The sequence below is a fragment of the Meriones unguiculatus genome, chromosome 3 (assembly GCF_030254825.1).
Source record: "Meriones unguiculatus strain TT.TT164.6M chromosome 3, Bangor_MerUng_6.1, whole genome shotgun sequence".
Lineage (NCBI taxonomy): Eukaryota > Metazoa > Chordata > Mammalia > Rodentia > Muridae > Meriones > Meriones unguiculatus.
In genome coordinates this window covers 124,056,973-124,082,854 of record NC_083351.1, presented here as the reverse complement: position 1 = coordinate 124,082,854, position 25,882 = coordinate 124,056,973, and the positions used below count along the sequence as shown (strand labels likewise).

Below are 25,882 nucleotides of genomic sequence, written 5' to 3'. Positions count from 1 at the left end.
GAAATGTGACTTAGATATTTCCCCTCCCCCCACAGCAAATAATTAGTCGGCTTTTGCTCTGGCAAACGTATCGCTAAGAAGTGTGGCGGGAATGGAGAATAAAGGGTAAAAATACAAAAGCCAGAAAACGGCGGAAACGGTATTTTCTGGTGTGTGAATGTACAAAATTATAGGGCATTGCCTGTCACCGACGCTGCTTGTTCTTAAGGGTTGTGGTTTCCCGTCTCACCTGGCAATAAGCCATCTGGGAGTCAGCGTGGTAAGGTCTGGAGCGAGCCTCGGAGAGCACTAAGACAATTCACTGAACATTTCCTTTTAAAACGTGGTTTACCAGTTTTGATGTTGTTTTAGAAACCAAACAAGTGCCAGCAGAACTTCCGCCCATCCTTTCTTCCAGAACAAACAGCTTGGGCTTTCAGAAGTCCCTGGGATTTCCTAGGTAACAGGAGCATAAACTTGAGAAAAGGCAGGCCAAGTGTACGAAAGACAGCGAGTTGAGCCAATCAGACCACGAGTCTGCGGCAGTGTTTCTAGGCCATCCAATTAGAGCTGAAAGCTTTGAAGGGCAGGGACAGCAAAGGAAGACAGGTAAGGGAGGAGACTGGGGCCGTGGGAGGAGACTACAGTCCCAGGTGCCCAAGTCCGTGTCCATAGTTTCAGCTTGGAGCATCTCGTGACTACAAATTACTGTTACCATTTCAGGTAATTAAGTGTTCTTATTTAGTCTATTAACTGTCACACTTGTTTCGTTTTTGTTTTTTTTTTAATGGTGAGGATCTATTATCTAAAAAGAAAAGTTAAAAGGTGTGAGAATTCATTTTCGGATGAAGCCATCCATCCCTAGGCTGTCAGTGCGCAGAGGAAATACCTTGACCAAAGATCTTCCTTAGGCTGGCTTCCTGGATGCGACGTTTTTTGATGACTTGCTGTAACTATACCGATAGCCATTGATGAAGCAGAGCTTAGAATTCTGCCTCTAATTCCCAAAACAGTCAACAGATTTAGCTTCATCACTCCTATTTATTCTGTGAGGTAAGTTTTTTTTTTTTTTTTTTTTTTTTTTTTTTTTTTTTTTTTTTTTACTGATTACACCACTGAAGAGATTCATAATCAAAACCAGAGTTTTAGTTTAGTTTTTTTCTTGTTTGAGAATTGTTTTACACGAGTACTGCACTTATTTAATGCCCCTCCCACTTTCTCCTTTGTTCCCCTCAGTCCTTCTCAAATCCATGGCCTCTTGTTTTTTAACCCTTTCTCTCTCTCACACACACACACATGAATTCGCTTAGAAATGCCCATAAATCCACATGTTTAGGGCTGACCACTTCGTATTGGACAACTTATAACTGTATCATGCCCCCATTTCCCTTCCCCCCTTCCCACGTACCCCCTATGCTCCATGTAAGATAGATGATGTGTTTCTAATGCAGCAGCACATGAGGATTTGATTTCGTCTATGAACACTAAGGGTATTTTGGCAGCTCTGAGTGAGTTATCCTTGTACAGTATTATGAGAAGAGATTACAGGCTCACAGCGCTGTGGCATGTGCACACAATTTGAAGCATCTGGTAGAACCTTCGGAGGGGTTAAGCGTAGAGGCACACTTTATGATTCTGACACAGACTTGCAGCTGAGACATTTTTCTCCTTGGTTCTGTTAAGGCAGCGGCATTTTAGTGCTGGTTTCTATGGTGGCGGTGGACAAGGCAGTGGGCGCATTTGTGACAGGAAGGCATCGGTGCTTCTGGTGACATAAAAGCTGGTCCTCAGGGAGGAGACTCTCAGGTTCACTGCAGCTCAGGGGCCACTAGGCCCTATGTCTGAAGTTCATGGTGTCCTTAACAATAGGGCTTACCCTTCCACCTCTGCGGTGCAGTGAAGGGCAAAAGCAATGGCCTACAATGTTTTAAGATTTTCTTGGTCAGAGGGTTTCTTATGCTTATTGTTGGTTTTTCTTTTCTTAGATGGCCTTTGACTTTCGGAGGAAGCATTTTCAGCTCAGATGAGAAAGTCAAACTCTATATGTATACTTGCGCACTGACTTATGTGCGTTATAGGAATCGTTAGGTAAATAGCTAACAGGACAATTCCTGATGATGTTTTCAGACATCCTTACTGTTATTTTACCCTCCTCTCTCTGTCTTCTGAAGTCATCTCCTCCCTCCCTCCCTAGTTTAGAATCCTCACCTGTTCTTCCTATTTCACCGTCAGATCACTTGTTCTCTGCTATTCACCTCTCTTCTGCTTCCCAACCCCCTAACCCAGGAATCACCCCTTCTTACTTTCCTGGCTTCTGCCATTACTCTATGATTTGAACTCAGATCTGAAGATTTGGAGCTGGGATCCTCTGATGAGAAGAAATATGTGATTTTTGTCTCTCTGGATCAGCATTACGTCACCCAATATGATCTGGGTCTGGAGTTGACCAGAGATTCGCCATGACCATGAACAACTAAGAGGCTTTATCAAACAATGAGCAAGACTATGGATACTATCCAGGACCATAGCTGAGACTCAAGATGTTCAGAGTATGGCTCTGATAAATTGTTAGTGCAGGGCTTATGAAAGAAAAAAGACAAAGTTACAGAGCACTTTGGAGGTCAAATTAGCTTAAGTCCGGCAGTGCCTGACTTTTACATCAGGCATCCTGAAGATGCCTCAGTTATCTCTACCAGGCAATCAGCTTTTACAAAAGCAAAAACAGCAGACAGCTCCCAGGACCCATTGTCTTGAAAGAACAAAAGAGGCAGTAAAATTTATAAGAATGGGCAGTTTCTTAAGATTAGCTCAAGTTTTCTTGGGAAAACCTCCATCTTGGACAAGTTAGTTGACAGGCTACATTTCACAAACTAGCAGTTTACAAACTGAAGCAATTTGCTTCGTATTCTTTGAGTACAATAGTGTTCAAATTTTGAGCATGTATTCATGATCACAGCCTCAGCTCTGGAATGCTGAGCAGTATATTGTTTGCAGAAACAGTGGTTGGAAACTGGGAAGTCATAGCTGTGGCAAATTCTGAATTTAAGCTTCTCCATGTAGGTGATCTGGGTGCCTGTTCAGGCTTCAGATTGTAGACTGGTGTGCTTCTGACCCTTAACCATAAAGTTAATTGTTGCTACTTCATAAGTGTATTTTTTTCTACTGTTCTGAGTACTGAGGTGAATGTCTGATATACAGGGTCTAATATGGGGGTCTCGGCTCACAGCTTGAGAACGCTGCAGACATGGTTGAGGGCTAAGCTACCGTCGCCATGCTCTAGCTCCCTGAAATGGCTGCTGTTTCTGTCAGCAGTGGAGGAAACGGTAGGCTGCCAGTTCAATCCCAAGGCTCCCTTTTAGGAACAGAACCTTAAGGGTGGGAGCTGGGGCAAAGTGCTCAGCCAAAAATCGGAATCCCTGGTCTCCTTTCCAGGAGTGAACCACAAGAGTTCCATTTTCAAAAATACATGGACTTTCTGGAACACACTTAGAAGGGGTGGGCTTAGCTGGGTGGTGTCTCCTGAGCTGTCCTGCTGCTTGGAGTATGACAGTACTGACTGGTGTGGCTTCTGTTAATGTGGACTTTTAGAAAACTTTGAGTATAAAGGTCACTAGTATCTTGGGACTATGGAGACTGTTTGGACTGCTTCCGGACTTTTAAAAAATTAATTAATTAACTAACTAATGTATTGACTTTACATCCTGGTCATAGTCCCATCCCTCCTCACCACCCACTCCCACCCCACCCCCTCTCACTCCCTCATACCCCACTCCTATTCTTCAGAAAATTTTCTTCTCTTGCCATCTACCCCAGCTCATCAAGTCGTATCAGAGCTGAGTGTGTCTTCTTTCCCTGTAGCCTGGCAAGGCAGTCACTCCAGGGAGAAGTTAACTGAACAGCTCACAAGAGAATCCATGTCACAGACAACCCCCGTTCCTCTTCCTAGAGAAACTACATGAGGCCTAAGCTGCCCATCAGTTACATCTTTGTAGGGCGCCTAGGTCCAGTCCTTGCAAGGTCCTTGTTTGGTGCTTCAGTCTCAGCAGGCTCCTCTTGGTCCTGCTTAGTTGTTATGGTTGGTCTTCTTGTGAAGCTCCTGTCACCTCCAGGTCCTTTTCTCTCCCCACCCCTCACTTTCCCACAAGGCTCCCTACACTCTCTGCTCTGCCCAGTGTTTGTGAGTCTCAGCATATGTGCTGAGGTGCTGCCAGGGTGGAGCCTTTCAGGGGACAACTCTGCTTGACTCCTGTCTGCAAGCATAGCTGAGAATTGTCAGGGGTTGGTTCTCTCCCATTGGATGGGTCTTGGGTTGCAACAGGCATTGGATGGACCTTCTCTTAGTCTCTGCTCTATCTGCTCTATCTTTATCCCTGCACATCTTGTAGCCAGGGTGAATTTTGAGTCTGAGTTTTTGTAGGTGGGTTGGTGTTCCCCTATCTCTAACTAGCAGACTTGTCTAGTTAGAAGGTGTCCTCTTTCATGTCTATGGCCCCTGCTACTAGCAGTCTCTGCTAGAGTCCTTCCGATATCGCTCCCCCTCCCCCGAGCCTGCCCTGATTTAGGTCTCGAGCTTGTCAGAGAGATGTCCTTGCCCACAGTTTCTCTTTTCTCTACAGGCCTTTTTTCCTCCTACCCCCACTCACCCCAGTTCTGATTTCCACTCTCATATCTCTCTGTTTCCTCTCCTACCTTGTTCTCTCTCTTCAGCAATTACTTCTGTCTATTCTATTTCCTCTTTTGAGATTTAAGCATCCTCCCTTGGATCCTCCTTGTTACTTATTTGGGTCTGTACCTTGTAGTCTGTTTATCCTGTACTATATATATATGGCTAAAATCCACTTAAAACTCAGTACATAGCATGTGTGTCTTTCTGGGTCTGGGATACCTCACTCAGGAGGATCTTTTTTAGTTCAAACCATTTGCCTGCAAGTTTCATGATTTCCTTGTTTGAGATCAAAGTCTTACTATCTGCTATGAATAATGGTCTTGCCAACAGTCCTTACCAGATATGCCAGCCCATATCAATGTGGCACTGCAACATAAAATTTATTTTTAAATTAAATTTATTTATTTTTTTATTCATTTTACTTCCTGGTTGTAGCTCCATTCCCCCCTTCAAGTTCTACCCTCCCTTCCTTACCTTTTCCCCCACCCCTACTCCTCAGAAAAAGGGAGTTTCTCATCTACCTCAGCTCCTCAGGTTGGTATCAGGACCCAGTGTGTCCTCTTCCCCTGTGGACTGTCAAGGCTGTCCTGCCAGGGGGAAGTGATCAAAAGCTGGCAGGAAAGCCCTTGTCAGATGCAGTTCCCACTTTTCTTATTGAGGACCAACATGAAGCCTAAGCTGCCTATCGGTTACATTTTGTAGGGAGCCTAGATCCAGTTCCTGGGTGAGCCTTGGTTGATGCGTCTGCTTCAGCAAGCCCCTCTGCTCCCTGATTAGTTGGCTCTGTTGGTCTTCTTGTGGAGCTCCTGTCATCTACAGGTCCTTGTCCATTTTCTCCTACTTTTCCACAAGACTATGTATCACCCAATGTTTGGCTATGAGTCTTAGCATCTGTTCTGAGGTGCTGCTCAAAAAGGGTTGCCCTCAGAGGGCAACTCTGATAGGCTCCTGTCTGTAACTTTAGCTGAGTATCCTCCATAGTGTCAGGGATTGGCACACTTCCTTATAGGGTGTGTCTTTGGTTGGGTCAGGCATTGGTTGGGCATTCCCTCAATCTTTGCTCTGCCTTTATCTCTGCACATCTTGTAAAATTTGGTTCAAAGTTTTTGTGGGTGAGTTGGTGTTACCCTCCCTCTACTACAGGACTTGTCTAGTTAGATGATGTCCTCTGCTACTAGAAGTCTCTGCTTGAGACCCCCCCCCCCCCGTTTTCTTCCCAGGAGCCTACCCTGACTTAGGTCTCCATATTGTCACAGAGATGCCCCCACTCTTAGTTTCTCTTTTCTACAGGCCTTTGTCCTCTCCACCCTACAGTCCCCACATCTGATCCCCACCCTCATATTTCTCTGTGGCCCCTCTCCTACCTTGTTTTCTCTCTTTGACCATTATCTCTGTCTATTCTAAGATATATGCATCTTCCCTTGGATCCTCCTTCTTACTTGTCTTTCTTGGGTCTGTGCCTTGCAGTTTGTTTATCCTGTACCATGTGGTTAAAATCCACTTATAAGTGAATATGTAGCATTCGTGTCCTTCTGAGTCTGAATCAACCTCACTCAGAATGATCTTTTTAAGTTCTATCTGACTGCAAATTTCATGATTTCTTTTTTTTTTAATAGCTGAGTAGTATTTGATTGTGTAAATGTGTCAGTTTCTTTATCCATTCTTTGGTTGGGTGACATCTAGGTTGTTTCCAAATTTTGGCTAATAAGAATAAAGCTGCCATGAACATAGTTGAGCAAGCATCCTTGTTATAGGGTGGAGTGTCTTTTGGGTCTATACCTAGGAGTGGTATAGTTAGGTCTTGAGATAGTGCTATTCCCAGTTTTCTGAGAAAACACCCGATTGATTTCCAAAATGGTTGGACAAGTTTGCACTCCCACCAGTAATGGAGGAGTGTTCCCCTTCCTCCACACTGACACCAGCATGAGCTGTTACTTGAAATTTTGATCTGAGCTGTTCTGACAAGTGTGAAATGGAATCTCAGAGTCCTTTTGCTTTGCATTTTCTTGATGACTAAGGACGTTGGACATTTCTTTAAGTGTTTCTCAGGCATTCTGGATTCCTCTGCTGAGAATTCTGTATTTAATTCATTGCTCCATTTATTTTGTTTATTTGTGTTTGATTTCTTGAGTTCATTATATATTTTGAATATTAGCCCTTTGTTAGATGTAGGACTGGTGAAAATCTTTTCCTAATCTGTAGACTGTTGTTTTGATCTATTGACAGTGTCCTTGCCTTACAGAAGCTTTTCAGTTTCAAAGATGTCCCATTTATTAATTACAACATTAAATTTCTATCTACGAATAAACTCCCTGTTTTCTGGAAGTGTCAATTAAGGATATAAAAAAAAAACCCACTGGATTTATGAGTGCCTATATATTACATTTTATATAGACAAAGGATTCCCAGAGAAACACTCTCAAAGTTTACACATAGTGATTTAGGTGAGTAGTGGCTACAAAGACTAATAATAATAAGACTACTAATGCTAACTGGAGTAATGGCTTCCTGCATCTGAAAAGGGTGAGGGAAGTCTTCATCCTTGAAGTGGATTTGAAACCACCGTCTAAGACCAAGTCTTCAGGGCTATGAAAAATGTTACTGAATTTAGAAACATACATTTTCCCTTCCTCTTCTCTTCTCTTCTCTCTCTCTCTCTCTCTCTCTCTCTCTCTCTCTCTCTATATATATATATATATATATATATATATATATATATATATATATATATTACTTAATATGGCTAGATATATGCTTACTTTGGGTACATATCTTTTTACTTTGTTTCTTTAAGAGTTTTCATCTGGCAGGCTGATTAGATTTAGAATAGACTGCAAGTTTTATGTTCTGATCAAAACCCCAGAGACCCAAAGCAAATCCAGGAGGAGAGTCGGGTGGAGAAGACACAACAGGAACAACAGGAGTGCTTTCAAAGCTTCTGAACAGAAGGGCTGGCAGTCCCAGAGGAACTCAGAGTGACAGGGTCTGAATGTAAACTTTGTGTTTGGTTAAGTCTGACTTTTCACTGCATGTATAAGTCACAGGAGCCCTTGAGCAGATCCCTCTCTCTGTATCTCTCTCAGTCAAAAGCACTAAAAAGGCTGATGCGTAAACAATAAATTCTATTGAGAGAAGATGCTTATAATGGAGCACTACCCACCCAAACCCTGCTGCCACCTAATTCTTAGAGTAGTGTATCCTTACAGTCTGGATACTTGCTTTATCCAGATCAAGGTCAATATCTAGAATCAACTCATGTAAGATCACCGAGGGAGTAAGTATTTGCCAGTTATGTCAAATATGAGTACTTTAGGTGCAACTATCAGAAGACTTGACCATCAGAGGATTAAACAAACAATATAAATCACCTGACAGTAACATGGAATCAGGCAGTTGTTGACATTGGTCAAACAGCTCTATGAGATTATAATTCTAAGATGTTATAGCTATGAGTCCCTATCTCTTCCCTCAGGGATATGTAGAGGCTGCCATAGTCAGACATCATATTCTAACTCAAAATAGAAGTAAAGAAAAACAGATAGAAGTTATATTCCAGAGTCTTCCTTGTTCTCTTTGGCTAGAGCTCATTCCCAAGGCCACCAACTGGAAAGTACAATATATGAGAGAAAGGGAGCACAGAATAGCTTTGAGTCAGTTTCCATTGTCTACAAAATCAGCTGTAGTTCAACCTGAAAAGAGTTGAAACTTTCCCTAAGAATATGAAGGTCAAACCTTTAGTGCTTTGTGCATTGCTATTGTGTAGCATGGATAAGCATATTGAAGGTGGGCTGAAGACCAGGGCAAGACAAGGCAGGTGCCATGGCACAATATTTAAGGAGGTAGATACTCATTTTCAGGGCTGGATAAATGTAGGTTTAACTTTTTGTGGTCTTAAAATTGAGTGGCTCCTTACACACTGAGCTCCAGGCCCTATGGGCTCCTTAAATATTGTTTCCTAACTTTGCATGAGAAGTCCTAAGCCTAGTTGAATGAATAAAAACAAATATCAAGAAAATAAAGTTATTAAGTAAATATTTCATAATGATGATTGTGTTGGTTAGTTTTGTGTCAAGTTAACACAAGCTATAGTCCTTTCAGAAGAAGGAGAGAGAATACACTTTCTTTTCTTTTTTTTTTTTTTAATGCAGTTTATTCAGGAACATTGAACATTCCTCGGACCCCGGGGAAAGCCAGCCCACAGCTTAAATAGCCTCTAGGTAGCCAACCCAGGCGTGCCACGGGGGCAATGCAGATAGGTCCACATACATGGAAGCAAGCCAGATCCTAGGCCTTAGCCAAATGTGGAGTTGTTCGTGACAGAGAGCACTCACCATCGGGAAGGTGGAAGGCGGAAACCAGCTCCATCTTTAAGGCATAGCATTCCGCAGCTCTCTACAGTTCCCCCTTTTTGTTTTAGACGCATCAGGCAAGAGTAGAGGTCTGATCTCTGATATTAGAAATAAATTGGGACTTTGTACAGATGTTCATTTAGGTGTCATCCACCCAAAGAGCATCAGACCCGTCAGATACCTTTTTCTCAGAGGCGGGACCTGGGGCATCAACCCGCATGCAATCAGACATGCTCTTCTCTGGGTCCAAAGCGGCTGACCCTGAGTGCAGTGCTTAGCCTCGCATCCTGAGCATAACATTTTAGCTTTTTATGGTATCCAACCATGCTTGGGGAGAATGTCCTGCTTCAATGGCTGGGAAATAGTAAGAGCTGGAGAGGACAGGGTCTCCACAAGGAGAGCAACAGAACAAGAAAAAATTTGAACATAGGGAACTTCCCAGAGACTCATACTCCAACCGAGGAGAATACACTTTCTTGATTGCCCTGTGAGAAAGGCTTTGGTGCGTTTTCTTGATTGGTGGTTGACGTGGGAGGCCCCATATTACTGGGGGCAGTGCCACCCTTGGGCTGATGATCAATCCTAGGTGCTGTAAGAGCGTAGATTCAGCAAGCCATGAGAAATAAGCCAGGAAGCAGTACTTCATCATGTCCTCTGTATCAACTCCTGACTCCAGGTTTCTGCTCTCTTCGAGTTCTTGCCTTGACTTCCATCAGTGATGGACTGTGTTACAGACTATATTATAGATGAAAAACACCATTCTGGTGGCTATGGTGTTTTTTTCTCATAGCAAACCTTAACTAAGACAATGATACTTAGGAAATATTTTTCAGATATGTCCGACCATAAACATAAAGATTAGTACGTAATTTCCATCCTACTATTAATAGAAAGAATAAAGAACAGACTCCTGAAAAACATAGATTTCATAGCACCGCATTGAAAGGAAAAAAGTGGCTGGCTCTTTGACCCTCCCCACCCCCACCCCAGGGAGGGGCAGCCTTACTAGGACACAGAGGAGGACATTGCAGCCAGTCTTGATGAGACATGATAACCCAGGGTCAGATGGAAGGGGAGGTGGACCTCCCCATCAGTGGAGAGAAGCATGGGAGGAGATGAGAGAGAGAAGGTGGGATTGGGAAAGAACAAGGGAGGAGGCTATAGCTGGGATGCAAAGCGAATAAAATGTAATTAATGTAAAAAAATAAAAATTTAATTAAAAAATGTCAATGCCTTTGCTTTAGATTTCCATGTTTTAGAATTCTAAAAGATACATTTATTTTCTTTATAGATGATCTGTTCCATGGCATTTTTTTTTAGAGAAAAGGGAAGGGGGGAGGGCAGGGCGGAGGGAGGAAGAGAGACCACTAGCATATATACAGGTCCCTATAGAATAGGATTTAGATGAAGCATTGGGTCTAGTCAGCCAGAAGCACAGGCACTTTTAAGCTCTCCTCTCTGATCTCAACTTGAGCCATTTGCTAAACCTGAGACCCCAACATAGTGACTGAGCCCTGCTTCTGGAATCAGAAAGCCTAATAAGCTTGTACTGAAGTGGAAGTAAAGGCAACAGGAGGTGTGTTCACGCTTCTCAGGATGAAGTCTGAGCTAACAGAGACAGGAGGAGAACTGGAGAGAAGGCAGACATATTTTCTTCCTCAAAACCACTCCAAGCGCCCCTGTCTTAATCAGTAGCCATCTGCTGTGCAGACTGGTTTTCTACTCTATTCTTTTCATACAGAACCGTGCTTGAAAAGTGCAGGGACTAGGGAACTATTACATCAACACTGTGCCTTTTGCCTTTGGAAAAAAATCCAGTGTGATGGCACAGATACTTAACAATTGCAGAAATGTCTGATAATGCTTAGTGTAGCAGTGGCAACAATAGGCTTGTTGACATTTAAAGAAGGGAATGACCTTGGGAGAATCTGTATGGCTCTGCAGGCATTTGCTGCTCAGGCGGCTGCCGCCCCACAGGATCGTTTTCTTGCAGTACATGTTCCCCTGTGTCTCTGCACACCAAGCACTGAGGTGGAGGTGGGGCAAAGGAAGGCTTGCAGAAACCAAATGAGACCAAGCCTTGTCACCGCGGTGCACATCCTTGCCATCCAGGAGAGCAGGCATTTCCCTCCTTGGCACTTGTTCCTTGGCCCCACCCCTACATGTCCTTTGCTTTGCCTTCCATTATATAATCCTGTCCTCTCTCTCCTCTGCATCTTCATAGATTGACTCCTTTCTCATAGTTTTATTTGAGCAGACCAAAGCAGCTCCAGTTCCCTTGATTACTTGTTAGGGAAACGGTGGGCAGGGTTTCATTTTTGAGGATACAGTAAGACATTTCTTTGCACCTAATAATACAGTGGATGTGGAAGAATTTGATGCTCTATGCTGTGTGGGTTATTATGCTGGAGAGAGCTCTTTTGCGTTTATAGGTTGTTGGCTATGTAGGAGGGGAGAGAGGGAGGAAGAGAGGGAGGGAGGAAAAGAGGAGGGAGAGTATGAGAAGGGGAAAGAAGGAGGGAGGGATGGGTAATTCAATAGGTAGCACTATACAAACCAATGGAGAGCAGAAGTGTAGCCCAGGGCCTTAGTGAATCTCTCTTTTCCTAAGGGGCAGCCTGAATAGAACATTTAAGAAATGCTCCCAGAAGCAGATCTCTGCATTTGAGACTTTCCACAAGCCCCCTGACAAGAATGATGGAGACCCAGGCTGAGAACTCTGTCAGGAGAAGTCAGTTATACAGAAGATCTGTGGAGAGAGGCAGCCGGCATGGGACTGTTGCAGTGCCCCAAGTTCCCCATGCCTTCTGCTGCCCTGTGAATGTCCCTTCACCTGCCATTGTGGATGAGGCAAAGGCAACCAATAACTCTGGATATTGTTCTAGTCCTCCCTCCCCTTCACACCTCAAGCTCAGTCACCTGCCATTTTAAATGAATCCATCAGTGTTCATAGGACCTAGCGGCATCAGGCAGCACATTAGATGCAATGGGCCTCTCCTGGCTGCATGTCCCTTCTCCTGTGCCTTCTCCATACTGTACCCACAGGGTTCTTTCACATCACTGTTCTTTCCTTTTTATAACCACTGTGGTCCACTTTCATCCCACACCCTAGTCCTAGCTCTTTGTGATCAGATGTCACTTATGTGGCTGGTCTTATCCTTCCAATATTCCCTTTAACTCTCCACCAGTGTTCCATGGTTCAGCAGTTAAGGCCATTTGCTGCACTTCTAGAAGACTCAAGTTCAGATCTCAGCACTCGTATCAGGCAGTTCACATCTTCCCATAACTGGCTTCAGAGTATCCAACTCACTCTTCAGTCCTTCTTGTATACACTCACACACATGACATACAAGTACACAGACACACACACACAAATGAAATAAAAAATAAAAATGGTGTGTTTCTCTACTTAGATTATTTACTCTTTTGCTTTGGCCAAAGCATGTGGTACAGCAGCTGTCTAAAATATACAGTGGTCTTCCTTGTTGCACACTCACAGCTGTAGCCTTAATAATCTTTTGCCTTCTATTATGAGTAAAATGTAGAGGTCATTTGTTCTCTGATGTCTCAGGAAGTCCCCATGCCAAGCTGTGGTACCTGGGTCCTTCTTGTGGAGATGAACTGTAGCTCGGTAATGGAGCTAGAGCATACATTCCAAGCTGTGTCCTCTGTTGCCCCAAACCGAGCAGTCTGGGCAGAGGTAAGGAATCTCTTAGAGTTTTGCTGAGGTCAGGGACTAAGTGAATTGCGCCTCCGACAAGGGAACTGTACGTGTGAGGAGCCAACACACGGTGGTGCTGTGGCCGCATGAATTGAGAAGGTCTGCATCCTAAACCTAGTCCCGCCTGACAGATTATACTGTTCTGACCAAAGAGGCAAAGGGCGTCTTCTGGAGTCAGAACACTTCAGCAGTGACATCATGTGACATCATGACGTCATATTCAGACGGCTGGACGTGCTACGCAAATCTCAGAGTTCTAAGTATGTGTTGACCCTCTTTATCAGAAACATCATCCTATCCCACCTTCCTCTCAAACCCCAGGTATTGCAAACTTTTTTCCCCCGTTCTGCTTTAATATGAGACTTCAGAATTCAAATTAAGAGTCTATGCTATTCAGGAGCTCAAGCCTCTGCGTTACCCTTCCTACTTTCTATCTTAATATGGTACATTGAAAAGAGGACATAGTTACTATTCGGCTGTTTGTTGATGAATTAAGTGACTAAATGATGAAAAGGGATGGTGAATGTGGCATTTCAAGTACCATGCTTGGCTGTATTTTCCTCCTGAATTTATCAAGTCATATTTAGAAATATCCTACATCATCTCTGGTAGAACTGGCCTCAGAAGGCAGAAGTGGGTGGGGTCTCAATTCCCAGTATTCAGTCTTCCCAAATTCTATTTTGATTTTTGCATAAGAAAGTGTCAGCAAATTACGCTTTGAAATTCTTACCTATTGTTCCATATGGTGGAGAAGAAAGAACCAAGCTGGGATTCAAAAGACCAGCGTCTGCTGGTTGGCAGGACTTACAGGAAAGTCATTTTACCAATCCACACTTTGGTTCCTGCTGTGATTGTCATGTGCATCTTCTCCTCTCCCCCCACCACCAATTCGTGGGTTGGAAACTTAATTCCAAAGTTTATATGTTAACGACACTTTCCAGTGGGGCCTCTGAGATATAGTTAAAGTTAAGGGAAGTCCTCAGGTGGGGCCTCCATGATAGCTACAGTATGGCTTTTCAAAAGGACAGAGGGCTCCGGGCAGGGCTGACATCTTGTTCTGCTATGGCGTGTGATGCTGTCAGTGTGATGGCACGGTAAGAAGTCCCTCACCGGACGCTGAGCAGATCCTGGTGCTGTGTGTTTTCTAGTCTCTACTGTCATAATCAGTAGATAATGGAGGCTGTGGGGGCAGACTCATACTCACCAGAGATGGGTATGAAGAGGCAAGACCAGAGCCCAGGTCTCTAGGCTTTTGGTCTTGGGCTCTTTCCATTTAACAAGTGTTCTTAGAACCCAAGTCTGGACTGCCCAGGTTACTAAAAGACAAACAAATGGAGGAAGGTGTGTGTGTGTGTGTGTGTGTGTGAGAGAGAGAGAGAGAGAGAGAGAGAGAGAGAGAGAGAGACAGAGAGACAGAGAGAGAGACAGAGAAACAGAGAGACAGAGACACACACAGAGAATTGGCTAATCAAATTTCTCCTATAAACCTTGTCAGGTATGGAGGGGCATTAACCTACTAAAAAGAGTGTATAAATTACTGCTAAGCATCACGGACACTCATACTAAGAATCTCACTGAAGGCAGAAGTGACAGAAGGAAGCATTTAATCCAAGAACATTAAAAGTAGGGTCAAAGGCATATTGGGCATTATAAATACAAAAAATAAATACAGCACACACAGTTGGTTCAAAACAGTGAGCGCTGAGAAATTCATTATTAACTAACTACTAATGGTCCAGGATAAATGGCTTCTGTCTCTTCTCTGTATCATACACTTATTATTCATATATAAATTTGTTCAATTTTAGCATCCTTAGCAGTGTCTGAACCCTTTCTTAAGTCCCTTTACCTGGCTCCTTTCCCTTCACTATTAAGGAATTCTTTGTATGGTGAAAGGAAGGCTTTGGAAATTGTATTGGGAAGTGGCTGTGTTCTTAGTTGTTGTCCAGAGCTAAGGGAGCAGGTGTCCTTGAAACTAGATAAATAAAGTTGTAAATATGCCAGGCGCAAGCACAACTGACATGGCTAAAAACTGCAAATTTTAGAGAGCAGAGTAGACTGTTCCCTGGGGACAGGATAACAGAAAGCTGTAAGTTTTCTTCTGTCAGCTGCTCAGCCAGAGGTGGGCTGTATGGTGTGGGTTCCACTAACATGCTGTGGATTCTTTTCTCAGATGGCAGGGACAGCACGCCATGACCGCGAGATGGCAATCCAATCCAAGAAAAAGCTCTCTACAGCTACTGATCCCATTGAAAAACTTCGGTTACAATGCCTGGCCAGGGGCTCTGCAGGCATCAAAGGACTTGGCAGGTAGATGGTGTCTTCATTACTTTTCTACTGCAGTGACCATGGCCATTCAGGCAGGAAGCAAGGCAGGTAGGCATGGCACAAGAGTTGTAGCTGAGAACGTACATCCAGATCCATTTGCAGGAAGCAGAGAGAGATGACTGGGTATAGCTTTAGAAACTTCAAAGTCCACCCCCAGTGACCTGTCTCCTATAAGACCATACCTCTTAATCCTTTCCAAATTGTTCCACTAACTGGGGATCAAAATTAAACATATAAATCTATGGTAGCCATTCTCCTTCAAATCCCCACTGTTGGGGACATGGGGAAAGGAGACAGATCAGAAATGGGTAGGAGAGCCTTTTCACTGATGTTGCGATATTGGACAAATCATTTTCCTCTGACGGCCCCAGTTTCTCATCTATGAAATTCGTTGTTTGGGTGAGCTGGTATCTGAGTCTTAAATTCTGAGTCCCCAAATTCTGCAAAGCATGTGTCTTTTCCAAGGAAGGGCAATTCCTGGGGCAAAGGATGTAAAGGAAATCATGGCTGGAACATGGCCAGAAGCCGTCTCCAAAGCTGGGGTAAAAGAAGAAGAGGGGGTTATGATTAAAGAATTTGGGAAAACAGACAAGGTGGCACTTGTCTGTCCTCCCAGCACTTGAAAGACGGAGGCAGGATGATCAGCAGATCCATGTCTTTTCAGGCTACACAATAAGTTGAGGCCAGCAGCCTTGGCTACACGAGTTCCTATCTAAAACAGAAGCTGGGATTTGTTCCCAGCTGGGCTGTCATGTCTCATTTATTCCTGCAATGCCCACGGGATAGCTGAGTGTCCAGCCCTACAGCATTCTATGGGTCAGGCGAGTCCACTCAAATCCCTGATAGTGTGAGTAGACCCAAGGACTGAAAATCTCAAGGAGAAAGGAGACTGGGAGCCTCCTTAAGATATTGTGTATTTTTTCTTTTTTGCCTTTTCTGAACTTTTGGTTTTATTCTTTGCATTGAGTATGAACCTCGTGTCCACTGCTGAATGCTCATTTCAGTCAGTCTACTTTGCCTATGAGCTTTTCTGAGAACAATTTCACACCCAGGAATAATGATTAAAATGTTGAATATACCTTATTCCAATCAGACTGACGCATAAAATTAACTATCATATTTAAATAATGGTAAAAACACTAAAAAAACCAAGTCAGTTTTTAAAAATAGATTATATTTGCTTAAGATGGAGTTCAGAACATACTCTATTGTTTTCTGAGTATCTACTTTAAAAATTTTTATTTATTATAATTTATTCACTTTGTATCCTAGCTGTAGCCTCTCCCTCTCCCCTCCCTATCCCACCCTCCCTCCCTATTCCACTCCCATGCCCATTCCCCAGTCCACTGATAAGGGAGGTCCTCCTACCCTTCCATCTGGCCCTAGCCTATCAGGTCTCATCAAGACTGTCTGACTACCACAGAGGGTCTCTGAAAGACTCTACCTAGCAGGGTATTAAAGCAGATACAGAGCTCATAACCAAACTTTGGGCAGAGTGCAGGGAATCTTATGAAAGAAGGGGGAGATAGGAAGACCTGGAGGGACCAGGAGCTCCACAAGGAGAGCAACAGAACCAAAAAATCTGGGCCCATGGGGCTTTTCTGAGAGTGATACTCCAACCAAGGATCATGCATAGAGATAACCTAGAGCCCCTGCACAGATATAGCCCATGGCAGCTTAGTCTCCAAGTGGGTTCCCTAGTGAGGGGAACAGGGACATGAACTCAGTGGCTGGCTCTTTGATCACCTCCCCTTGAGGTGGGGGCAGCCTTACCAGGCCACAGAGGAAGATCTTGTGTAATGTTAACAAAATTACATTGAGTGTCTACCATAAGCCTGGCCTTGTATATATTTTGGGGACCTCATAGCTGGACAAGCTTCTGTAGGTCCCACCAAGGACTTAGACTAAGGAAGTAAACGTGTCATAAATATGTCTTTCAGTGGTACAAGGCATTTGATAAAGAAGTACAGGATGCCTCACACCCCCAGCCTGCAGAAATCTTTATTTTTAACCAAGAACTGAACATACCCAAAATACTCCCAAGAAATAAATGAGCAGGCACTCACTCCCATGTCCTTCTAAACTAAGCTTGGGTCAGGGCTGTAGATGCCATCATAGGTTACTTCCTTTCAGTGTTCTGTGGTTCCAAACTCTAGCTCTTCCATCTTGGGTTCACCTCCTTGTCTTCAGGGCAGACATCTGAGAAAACCCTGACCTGTCTTTCGCTAATGATCATGCAACTGAATGCTTCCTGCTGCTTGTGCCATTCCCACCTTTTGTTTCCACTCCACCTTCACCTAAACTAGTCTTTCCACTGTGAGCTGATGCCTTCTCACTCTAGGCTTCTGCTTAAACCTCTCTCTGTCTTCATTATTAGCCATTTTTCTCTAGTCTGCCCTCAATTCATGTAGAGGGAAGCTCTGTCAGAGACTACCCTTATCTTAGCATCTATTGAAAGGCAGGCACTCCCCTTTCTTCTAATTCCAGACTCAAGTAAATATATTCCCACAAACATAAACATTCTCAACAATCTTGCCTTTGAAGGGCATCTTTTCAATTAGTATCCACCATCTGCCAACCCCTAGAACACTCATTCTGTGAAACGTAGGCTAACGGAACCATCTTCCCATCACTGGATGGATGGGAAGTATTTATCCTGAAGGTCAGCATCAAGAAGACTCAGTTATTATTTTGGCATCTTTATTTTTTGACACTGAAGTCTGGAGAATTTTAGTAGTATAGATTCTTCCTTAAATATTCCTAGTAGCCAAGAAACATTTATAGCTCCTGTTTCTATTGCCAATATCTTGAATTCATCATCTGTCTTATGCACTGCTGAGATTTTGTCCCCTTGTACATACTGGGCAGAAAACTCTCTTTTGAGCTCTAATTTATGTCTTATATCCAAAGACATGAGCTAAGTTTTTAACTAATTGGCAACTGGTGAAAATCTCTGGTAATTGCTTTACTATCCCCTGCCCCCCCCCAAAAAAAAGATGAATCAGTCCTTTCTGTAAATGGAGCTATCAACCCTCATCATGTTTTGACTTGGAAAATTGTTACTATTCCATCTTCACCTCAACTAGCTTTTCCATTGTGAGCTGATAACCTTCTCACTCTGACAAATTATCTTCATCAGCCTACCACACTGATGATTCAACTTCTGAAGCATCTTGAGATCTCTTCTCATATTTTCATCTTAGCTGCTCATAAGCAGACACTCAACTCCTTTCCACTGGACTTTACCACAGCACCCATAACTGGTTCGTTCACTTCCAAGCTTACTGTATTATAATTCTTTTAACCAGTTATTTTTAAGGGTCTCTAAAATTTTTATCTTTTTGATATTTTGCTCATAAAAACTATGCAGTTACTGTTTTAACATGTAACAAAGTTTAAGTCCTTTAGAAGTAAGGAGATTAAAATTATTTACATTCTTCTATGGACCAACTTGTCCATGTTTATTACATATTTTTAAACCTTTGGTAGCTTCTTGTTCCCAGAGATGGACAAGGGCTGTCCTACAAAATACTGTTGATCTGAAATGCTTACCCTTGCCAGAACTCAGAATAGCTTAGCAGCTGAGCACCTCTTTCTCCTGTTTTTTCCTCTCTCTCTTATCTCTCTTACTTTCCTTTCTCCTTCTCTTTCTCTATTTCTCTTATATTTCTCTGAATAAATTCCTTAAGGATAGAGTCTGTGAATCATTTACCTATGTATTTTACATTGCAGGGTTTAATCCAATATTTGGCAGCTTGTAGATGACTAACTGATGTTGAAATTTATTGAACAATACAAAATATGTTTGTGATACTCTATTTATTTAAAATTTTATCCCTTAAAAAGAAACTTATCAATCTATTTTTTATAGCAAGAAAGTTTATTCATGAGCTCATCTAGCTGATGATTATTAATAGAATGATTGCTATGAAGTAAATTTATAACAATATAAAACCTAGAGATGGGCTTTGTTGCCATATAGTCCATGTTCAAGTCTATATAATGTGCTTATTCAAGATTCAGTGCTAAATTCAACACTCAGAGTGTTCTTTCTAGATTTTAAAACAAAGTATGGAATGCAAAGGAAAAGAATCTGATGCTTTATCTATTTTTATTTTTCGCATTGCAAAAAATGTTCTCATTATGGCATTTTATACATATGTGTCATCCTTCATCCTAACTCATCTCCTCCCCACTGTCCTTTTACATTTATCTACTCCTTCCTGCTGGTCCACTTTCTCCCACATCCAGGCATCTCCTTTGATGTCATTTGCATCTGAAGCTCTCATCACAGAACTAGCAAAGAAAAAAAACCCATTTTTGGAAATTGCACATTATATTAGTATTAGTTGGAAAGGAAGGATCAAGAGTGTAGACTTTTATGGAAAAGTGAGACCCAGGGCAGATATAAGTTAGACTCAAGCTTGGATAGCTGGTGTCACTGCAGAGCTAGAAGTCAAGTACGTATTTTTGAAATCCTGAACGATAATTCTGTCTCTTATGATTCTAGTGAAAAATATAATTTTTAGGGCTTTTGTATGGGGATTTATGTATGGTGGAAGAGAAGGGAAAGCCCAAAAGACAGTAAAATCATACCAGTGTGCTATGACATTTATAGAAAGACCTTAAGCACTGCAAGATCAACGAGAAGACACGCTATCTCTTTCATAAAAGTTGTAGGTACCATACATTTACATGATTAGACTCCTTGGCTGTAACAGATGTGCTTCTAAGGAGAAGCTTCCTGTAGACAAAAGAGCATCTGTGCAGCTTATGTGGTCCGTGTACACATGCTGGAGAAATTAGAGGCTTTATTATGCTTGTTATTAGCTTCTGGAGACTTTACTATATGATAAAACTGTGATTCAGTTGCTCATCTACATTTTTTTTTTTGGCATTTCTTTAAGTGAAAGATGAGGAAACTATGGGTTTACTAGCAGACTTGGATCCCTGAAAAGGTTGCCTACATTAGTAGCTCTTCATTAATATAACATGATGCTTAGGATAATCAACCTGCAAGGAGGATAAGCTCATATTGGCTCATAGTTTTAGAGGTGTCAGTCTATGATCACTTAAGTTCATTGCTTTGGGCCTGTGACAGGGCTGTGACAGGGCAGTGTCACGGCCCAGGGAACATGCAGTAGCAGTAAAGCTTCCTCTTCTTGGTGGCTGGGAGGCACAGCACCAGAACTCAGGCAGGGTCCAGGGTAGCAATTCCCGTTGCAAGGGCAGGACTCAAATTACGTGACTTTCTTCCGCTCCACCCCAGCCTCTGCAGGCACTGCTGATCTCCAGCTGCTCCAGGGAACCTGACAGCCAAATCTCCACTCCTAGATTTTTGGGAGACAGAAAAGATCCAAACTATTGTGCATGTCACGAAATTAGAACCAGACAGTGCAATTGTAGCCTTTTCTCTGTGTGTAGGTGTATCCATGCACATGTGTGTTGGAAGGCTTACTTTCTGGTACAAAATGCTGAGTTGAGTCTGCACTTGGGAGTGAGGTTGTGGAGAAAAAGCTGAAATTTCTATATTATACTTTAAAGACAAACAGCAAACAGCGCTGGTTCTGCAGCCTCACACTTACACATTGTTCTTTGTGTGTGTGTGTTGTTGTTTTAATGTTGTTACCTTCAGAGTGTTTCGGATTATGGATGACAATAACAACCGAACCCTTGATTTCAAAGAATTTTTGAAAGGGTTAAATGATTATGCTGTGGTCATGGAAAAAGAGGAGGCAGAAGAACTTTTCCGGAGATTCGATAGAGATGGAAATGGGACGATAGACTTCAATGAATTTCTTCTCACGTTAAGAGTAAGTGTGTGATCTCTGATATTAGAAATAAATTGGGACTTTGTACTGATGTTCGTTTAGGAGATCAGACCTCTACTCTTGCCTGATGCGTCTAAAACAAAAAGGGGGAACTGTAGAGAGCTGCGGAATGCTATGCCTTAAAGATGGAGCTGGTTTCCGCCTTCCACCTTCCCGATGGTGAGTGCTCTCTGTCACGAACAACTCCACATTTGGCTAAGGCTGAGGATCTGGCTTGCTTCCATGTATGTGGACCTATCTGCATTGCCCATGTGGCACGCCTGGGTTGGCTACCCAGAGGCTATTTAAGCTGTGGGCTGGCTTTCCCCAGGGTCCGAGGATTGTTCAAGGTTCCTGAATAAACTGCATTGAAAAAAAAAAAAAAAAGAAATAAAATATCTTGTTGTTGCAAATAAAAAAAAAAAAAAGAGTAAGTGTGAGTCCTGGTGCGGATCTCCTGTTGGTAACGTGACAGAAGTCACACTGGACCAGTGATTCATTGCAATGAACATTTGCAAGTAAAAGAGCAGAGGGAGGATATGAAGAGACAGGAAAATGAGTGGGAGTGGGGTACAGAAGTGAAAATCACAATGAATCAATAAAACTTGAAGTAAAAAAAAAAACAAAAACAAACAAACAAACAAATATGGGAGTAAATGTCGTTCCCAACTTTATCCCCATGAGTCAGTATTTTCTGTTGAGGAGTTTGGCTATCATGGATCTTGGGTTGGTTACTTCAAGGCTTTGTTTTCAGCACTTGTTAGTACTTTTTGGAGGGTGTGGGCAGAAGATGGTAAAGCAGCAGAGGGTCAGTCGGAAGCCTCATGCTTAGTAGTAGTATGTAAGCAATTTCACATCACTGAAGGGAATATTTAATCACGTCTGCTACAGAAGAGGTTCATTTGCATGTAACTTTCCTCATGTTTTTTTTTCAATTTTTTAAACATCTAGCCCCCAATGTCCAGAGCCAGAAAAGAGGTAATTATGCGAGCTTTCAGGAAGTTAGACAAAACTGGAGATGGGGTTATAACCATTGAAGACCTTCGAGGAGTTTATAACGCTAAACACCACCCAAAGTACCAAAATGGGGAATGGACAGAGGAGCAAGTCTTCAGGAAATTTCTGGATAATTTTGACTCACCCTATGACAAAGATGGATTGGTAAGTGAAAAAGATTAATCCAAATGAAATTTGTCTACCCAACTTGAAATTGTAAATGAGGAATAGGTTCAGAGCCTTAAAAATAGCAACTTCTTGACAGCACAACTTACAAATAGAAGGAGAGAAGGAGACATTTCTTTGGGACCATCTGAAGGTTTGTGAACAAAAGTTTAACATATTCATTTCAAACATACACTGAACAGGCTTTCTTGGTAGGGGACCCACAAGCTGCTAATTGCTCATCACTGAAAAAGTGTTGTTTTCAGCATCAGCCCATCTCATCATTGCGGTATTCCCCACATACAGCCAACTATATTCTCATGAAATAGATTACAATAAAAGTGTGTTTAATTTTAAATGGGACCAAGATGCTTTGAAACATCCCCCAAAGGCCTTATAGGACATTTAGTTCTTTTTACTCTTGCTCTTAGGAGTATCATTTGCCATCACGGTTTGCCATGTGAAAAGGCAGCGGTTGGTAAAGGGAATCCCAGAGAGCAGAATTTACCCTGACTCATTTTTTAGTCAGTTTTGAGATTAGCTTGCACATCTAAATTACAGTGAACTTGGAGACAACAGCAGCCACTCTATCTTCATTAATCATTACTGTCAAATATATAAAATGCTGTGTACTGGAAGAGATGACAGAAGACTCATAAGCCACCTGTTTAGACACTTAGGCACTTTAGTCAGTTATTGTCTTAGATGACCTGGTAGTTACAGTGATGGGGGAGGGGAGCCCTCAGCCTCAGCAGCAGCAGCAGCTGCAGCACCTCTCAACCTTTGGGTCATTCCAGAAAAGGTAAGTGGAGCAGCGAGTAGGAAGGGGTGGTGCTTATGGTAAGGATCATCAAGCCTCCTTCCTCTGCAGGGAATTTCCCCCTTCCTTTCCCATAAAACCTGATGACCTTCCTTGTTATCGAGGGGTGGGAGGTAGGAAGGGGAAGTTTCCTGCCTGCTGACATTTTGCAGCCAGAGATAGAGAAGTAGCTGAAGTCCTGTCTTGTAGGGTTGAGGAATTTGTGACAGCAGATACAAGAGACCCAGCTTCTCTGGGCAGCCAAATTTCTAAAACAGAAATAACACAACTGTATGTTTCCTCTAGCCCTCCTGCCTTTGATCTCCAAGGTGTCAGAGAAAAATAGCCAACTGCCATTTCCCTTAATAGCTTGACTCTACATGGGTCCCTGTTTCTGGTTCCTTCTGCAGGTGGTTCCTTCTCGTCACAGGGGAAATGTCAGCTGCCCTTGACTCTAGCAGGTCCAAGTAGCCATTTGTGATTCAACCGATTTAACGTCCCCATTTCATCTCCTTCTGACATTTATCTTAATCAGCCACATACATCTCTCAAATTCTCAAAAGGTTATTGAGGGTTTTTCCCCCCCTGTAGTTACGGTATTTGATGTTGCTTGAGCGTCATAAGCTTTGTAATAATGTTGAATATTATTGAATATTAGCTGTTAATTATCATTGGGTGTGTGTGTGTTGAAATGCAGATTACTGACAATACTAAGGAAACACAGAACCTGACATTTACAGAGATGTACCCCCAAAGTCTTTACATAATTAATATATGCCCCATTGATGCTTGCACACATTTGAGATCCTTAGAGCTGAGTTATTTTTTTAAAAAGCCTATTTTTATTACCAAACATATACATAGTCTTATTTGGTATAATAATGAATCTGAACAATATTTATTGAATGTATATCTACTGGCTATTGTGCTAAGGGCTTTACAGATATTTTATTTAATAGACATAATAAATATGTTCCATTAAAGTGATTCAAACTTTTGTGGGTTTTTGGGAATTGAACACAAGAAAGGAACAGTCAGCACTCTTAATACTGAGCGATTTCTTCAGTCCTCAAACTTTTTATATCTTAAAAACATAAGGAATTATAGATATAAAAACCTATAGCAAACTCTTTCTTATAGAGAATAATTCCCACATGTACATTATTTATTTGTAATTACCTTCAGATGATCACAGATCCACTTTTCACTGAATTGAGGGTGATTTTTCCTAATGTGTTTCACTGATTTTGAGTGAGAAGGTTTGGGAAACAGTTTAGGGAGACACTGTGGGTCACATGAATATTTTAGTTAACTTACAGACTTTGTTTTGTTTTATTTCATTTTTATGTTGGTCAATGAGCCCCTATAGTACATAGAAGAGATAGTAATGGTTCCAAAGATTAGTGGGACATATTAAGCTGTTATGGACTAAGAACTATACTTCGGTTATTTATGAATTTCCTTTCCTCTGATGTTTTTGTCTTTTGACTTAGAGGTAATGTTTTTGTTAACTCTCAGCCCTGAATGAGTAATTCATATCTGGAAACGTAGGCAAACCACACACGTTTTACTAGAAGTCTCTTTCTCTACCCATAGGACAAAGCATTTGTTGAAAGCTGAGACATCGCTTATCCTGACCTTGGACATGACCTGCTTCTGACATGTGCCAGAAACACAGTATTAACTGCAGCTGAAGAACACATATTTCTTTTTCTGACTTTAGTCTCTTGTGTCTGAACTAACAAGTCCTGGTTCATAAAGAGAAGATGACAACCCCTGCCTCACCCTTTGCTTAGGATGGCTTGGGTATTTTCAGGGCTTACTTTTCCTCCTGCCTTGAGCCACTGTCACCACTATCCTTAAGCCCATTTCCTTTTTACTTTTCTTTTAGGTTTGTTTCTCAGCTGCCATCACACACACATAAATCCTCAGTGGTGATGCCCCTTCTCTTTCCAGGGATGGCAGGGAGGCCTCCTTTAAAATGAGAAGCAAAGTGTCCTTTCTTTCTAACTTTTCTACAACAGGTGACTCCTGAGGAGTTCATGAACTACTACGCAGGCGTGAGTGCGTCCATCGACACTGATGTGTACTTCATCATCATGATGACCATTGCCTGGAAGCTTTAAATGCCTGTCCCTGGGAACCAGGCCGCGGAGACAGTCACACGACTTCAGAAGATTAGACCCCCACCCCAAAAACTCAGAATGATATTTTAGATATTTTCTTTACTGTTCATTGCACAGCTTTTGCTTTGCCAACACACAGTATTTTCTCGGACTGGCTAAAGGGAAGAAATAAAGTAACTAAGTAATTAACTATGGGCTTGCCTCTCTGAAACTGATTCCTTTTCTCTAAACTAGGAATTATTAAATTTACATATCTAAATCTCCTTACACCGTGGCTGTATCATGCAGGTGTTTAACCAACTTGGTGTGTCTCTCTTGGTCATCAGTGAAATTTTGAATATTTTAATTATGACCTCATGTTTGCACAGATAACCAATGTATTTTCACCTTTCAGCTAGGTATGAGACTATCTCTATTTGTAGTCTACTTGTAAAATCTCTAGGTTGTAGAATCTGAAGGGTTTTACTCTTAAGTTGGGAACCAGAATGAAGTGATATACTAGATTCATAATTTCTACAAGCGAATTTGGACTTTTACACCTCAGAGTCTATGGATGCCTTGTTTTGACAAATACATTGAACATAACTATTGGTTTGTTTGTTTCTATTTGTTTTTAGAAGACTGATGTGAGGGAGGAGGCAATTTCTTTGAATTGTAGACCCATGTCTTCCCTGTGGTTGGAGTTGTAAGCCTGGGTTGGACTCTCCTGTTTTATGCGGAACAGCTTCACTGTGCTAACTAGCAAACTTTCCTTTAGTGCAACATTCGTCTAACTCTTCCCTACTGTCAGCCAACCATGCCGACAGTTCTATCCGCCCAAAGAGGATGGCAACATTCCAAGGCAGAGTTTCCATCTTGATACTTCGTGATTCAAATCCTTCTTCTAGCACTCAGCTCTGCTCCTATGTTATTGACATGAGAGTATCAACCCATGACCGGCTAA

The 25,882-nt window shown here is 42.2% G+C and overlaps 1 protein-coding gene across 1 annotated transcript; it reads left to right on the top strand.

The window, feature by feature from the left end:
- Positions 1-574: 574 nt before the first annotated feature.
- Positions 575-25,134, top strand: Capsl (calcyphosine like). Its single transcript, XM_060378708.1, has 5 exons — positions 575-702; positions 14,889-15,025; positions 20,679-20,856; positions 21,805-22,014; positions 24,838-25,134. The coding sequence occupies exons 2-5, from the start codon at positions 14,889-14,891 to the stop codon at positions 24,937-24,939; spliced, it is 627 nt and encodes a 208-aa protein (XP_060234691.1). The 5' UTR covers positions 575-702; the 3' UTR covers positions 24,940-25,134.
- Positions 25,135-25,882: the final 748 nt, after the last annotated feature.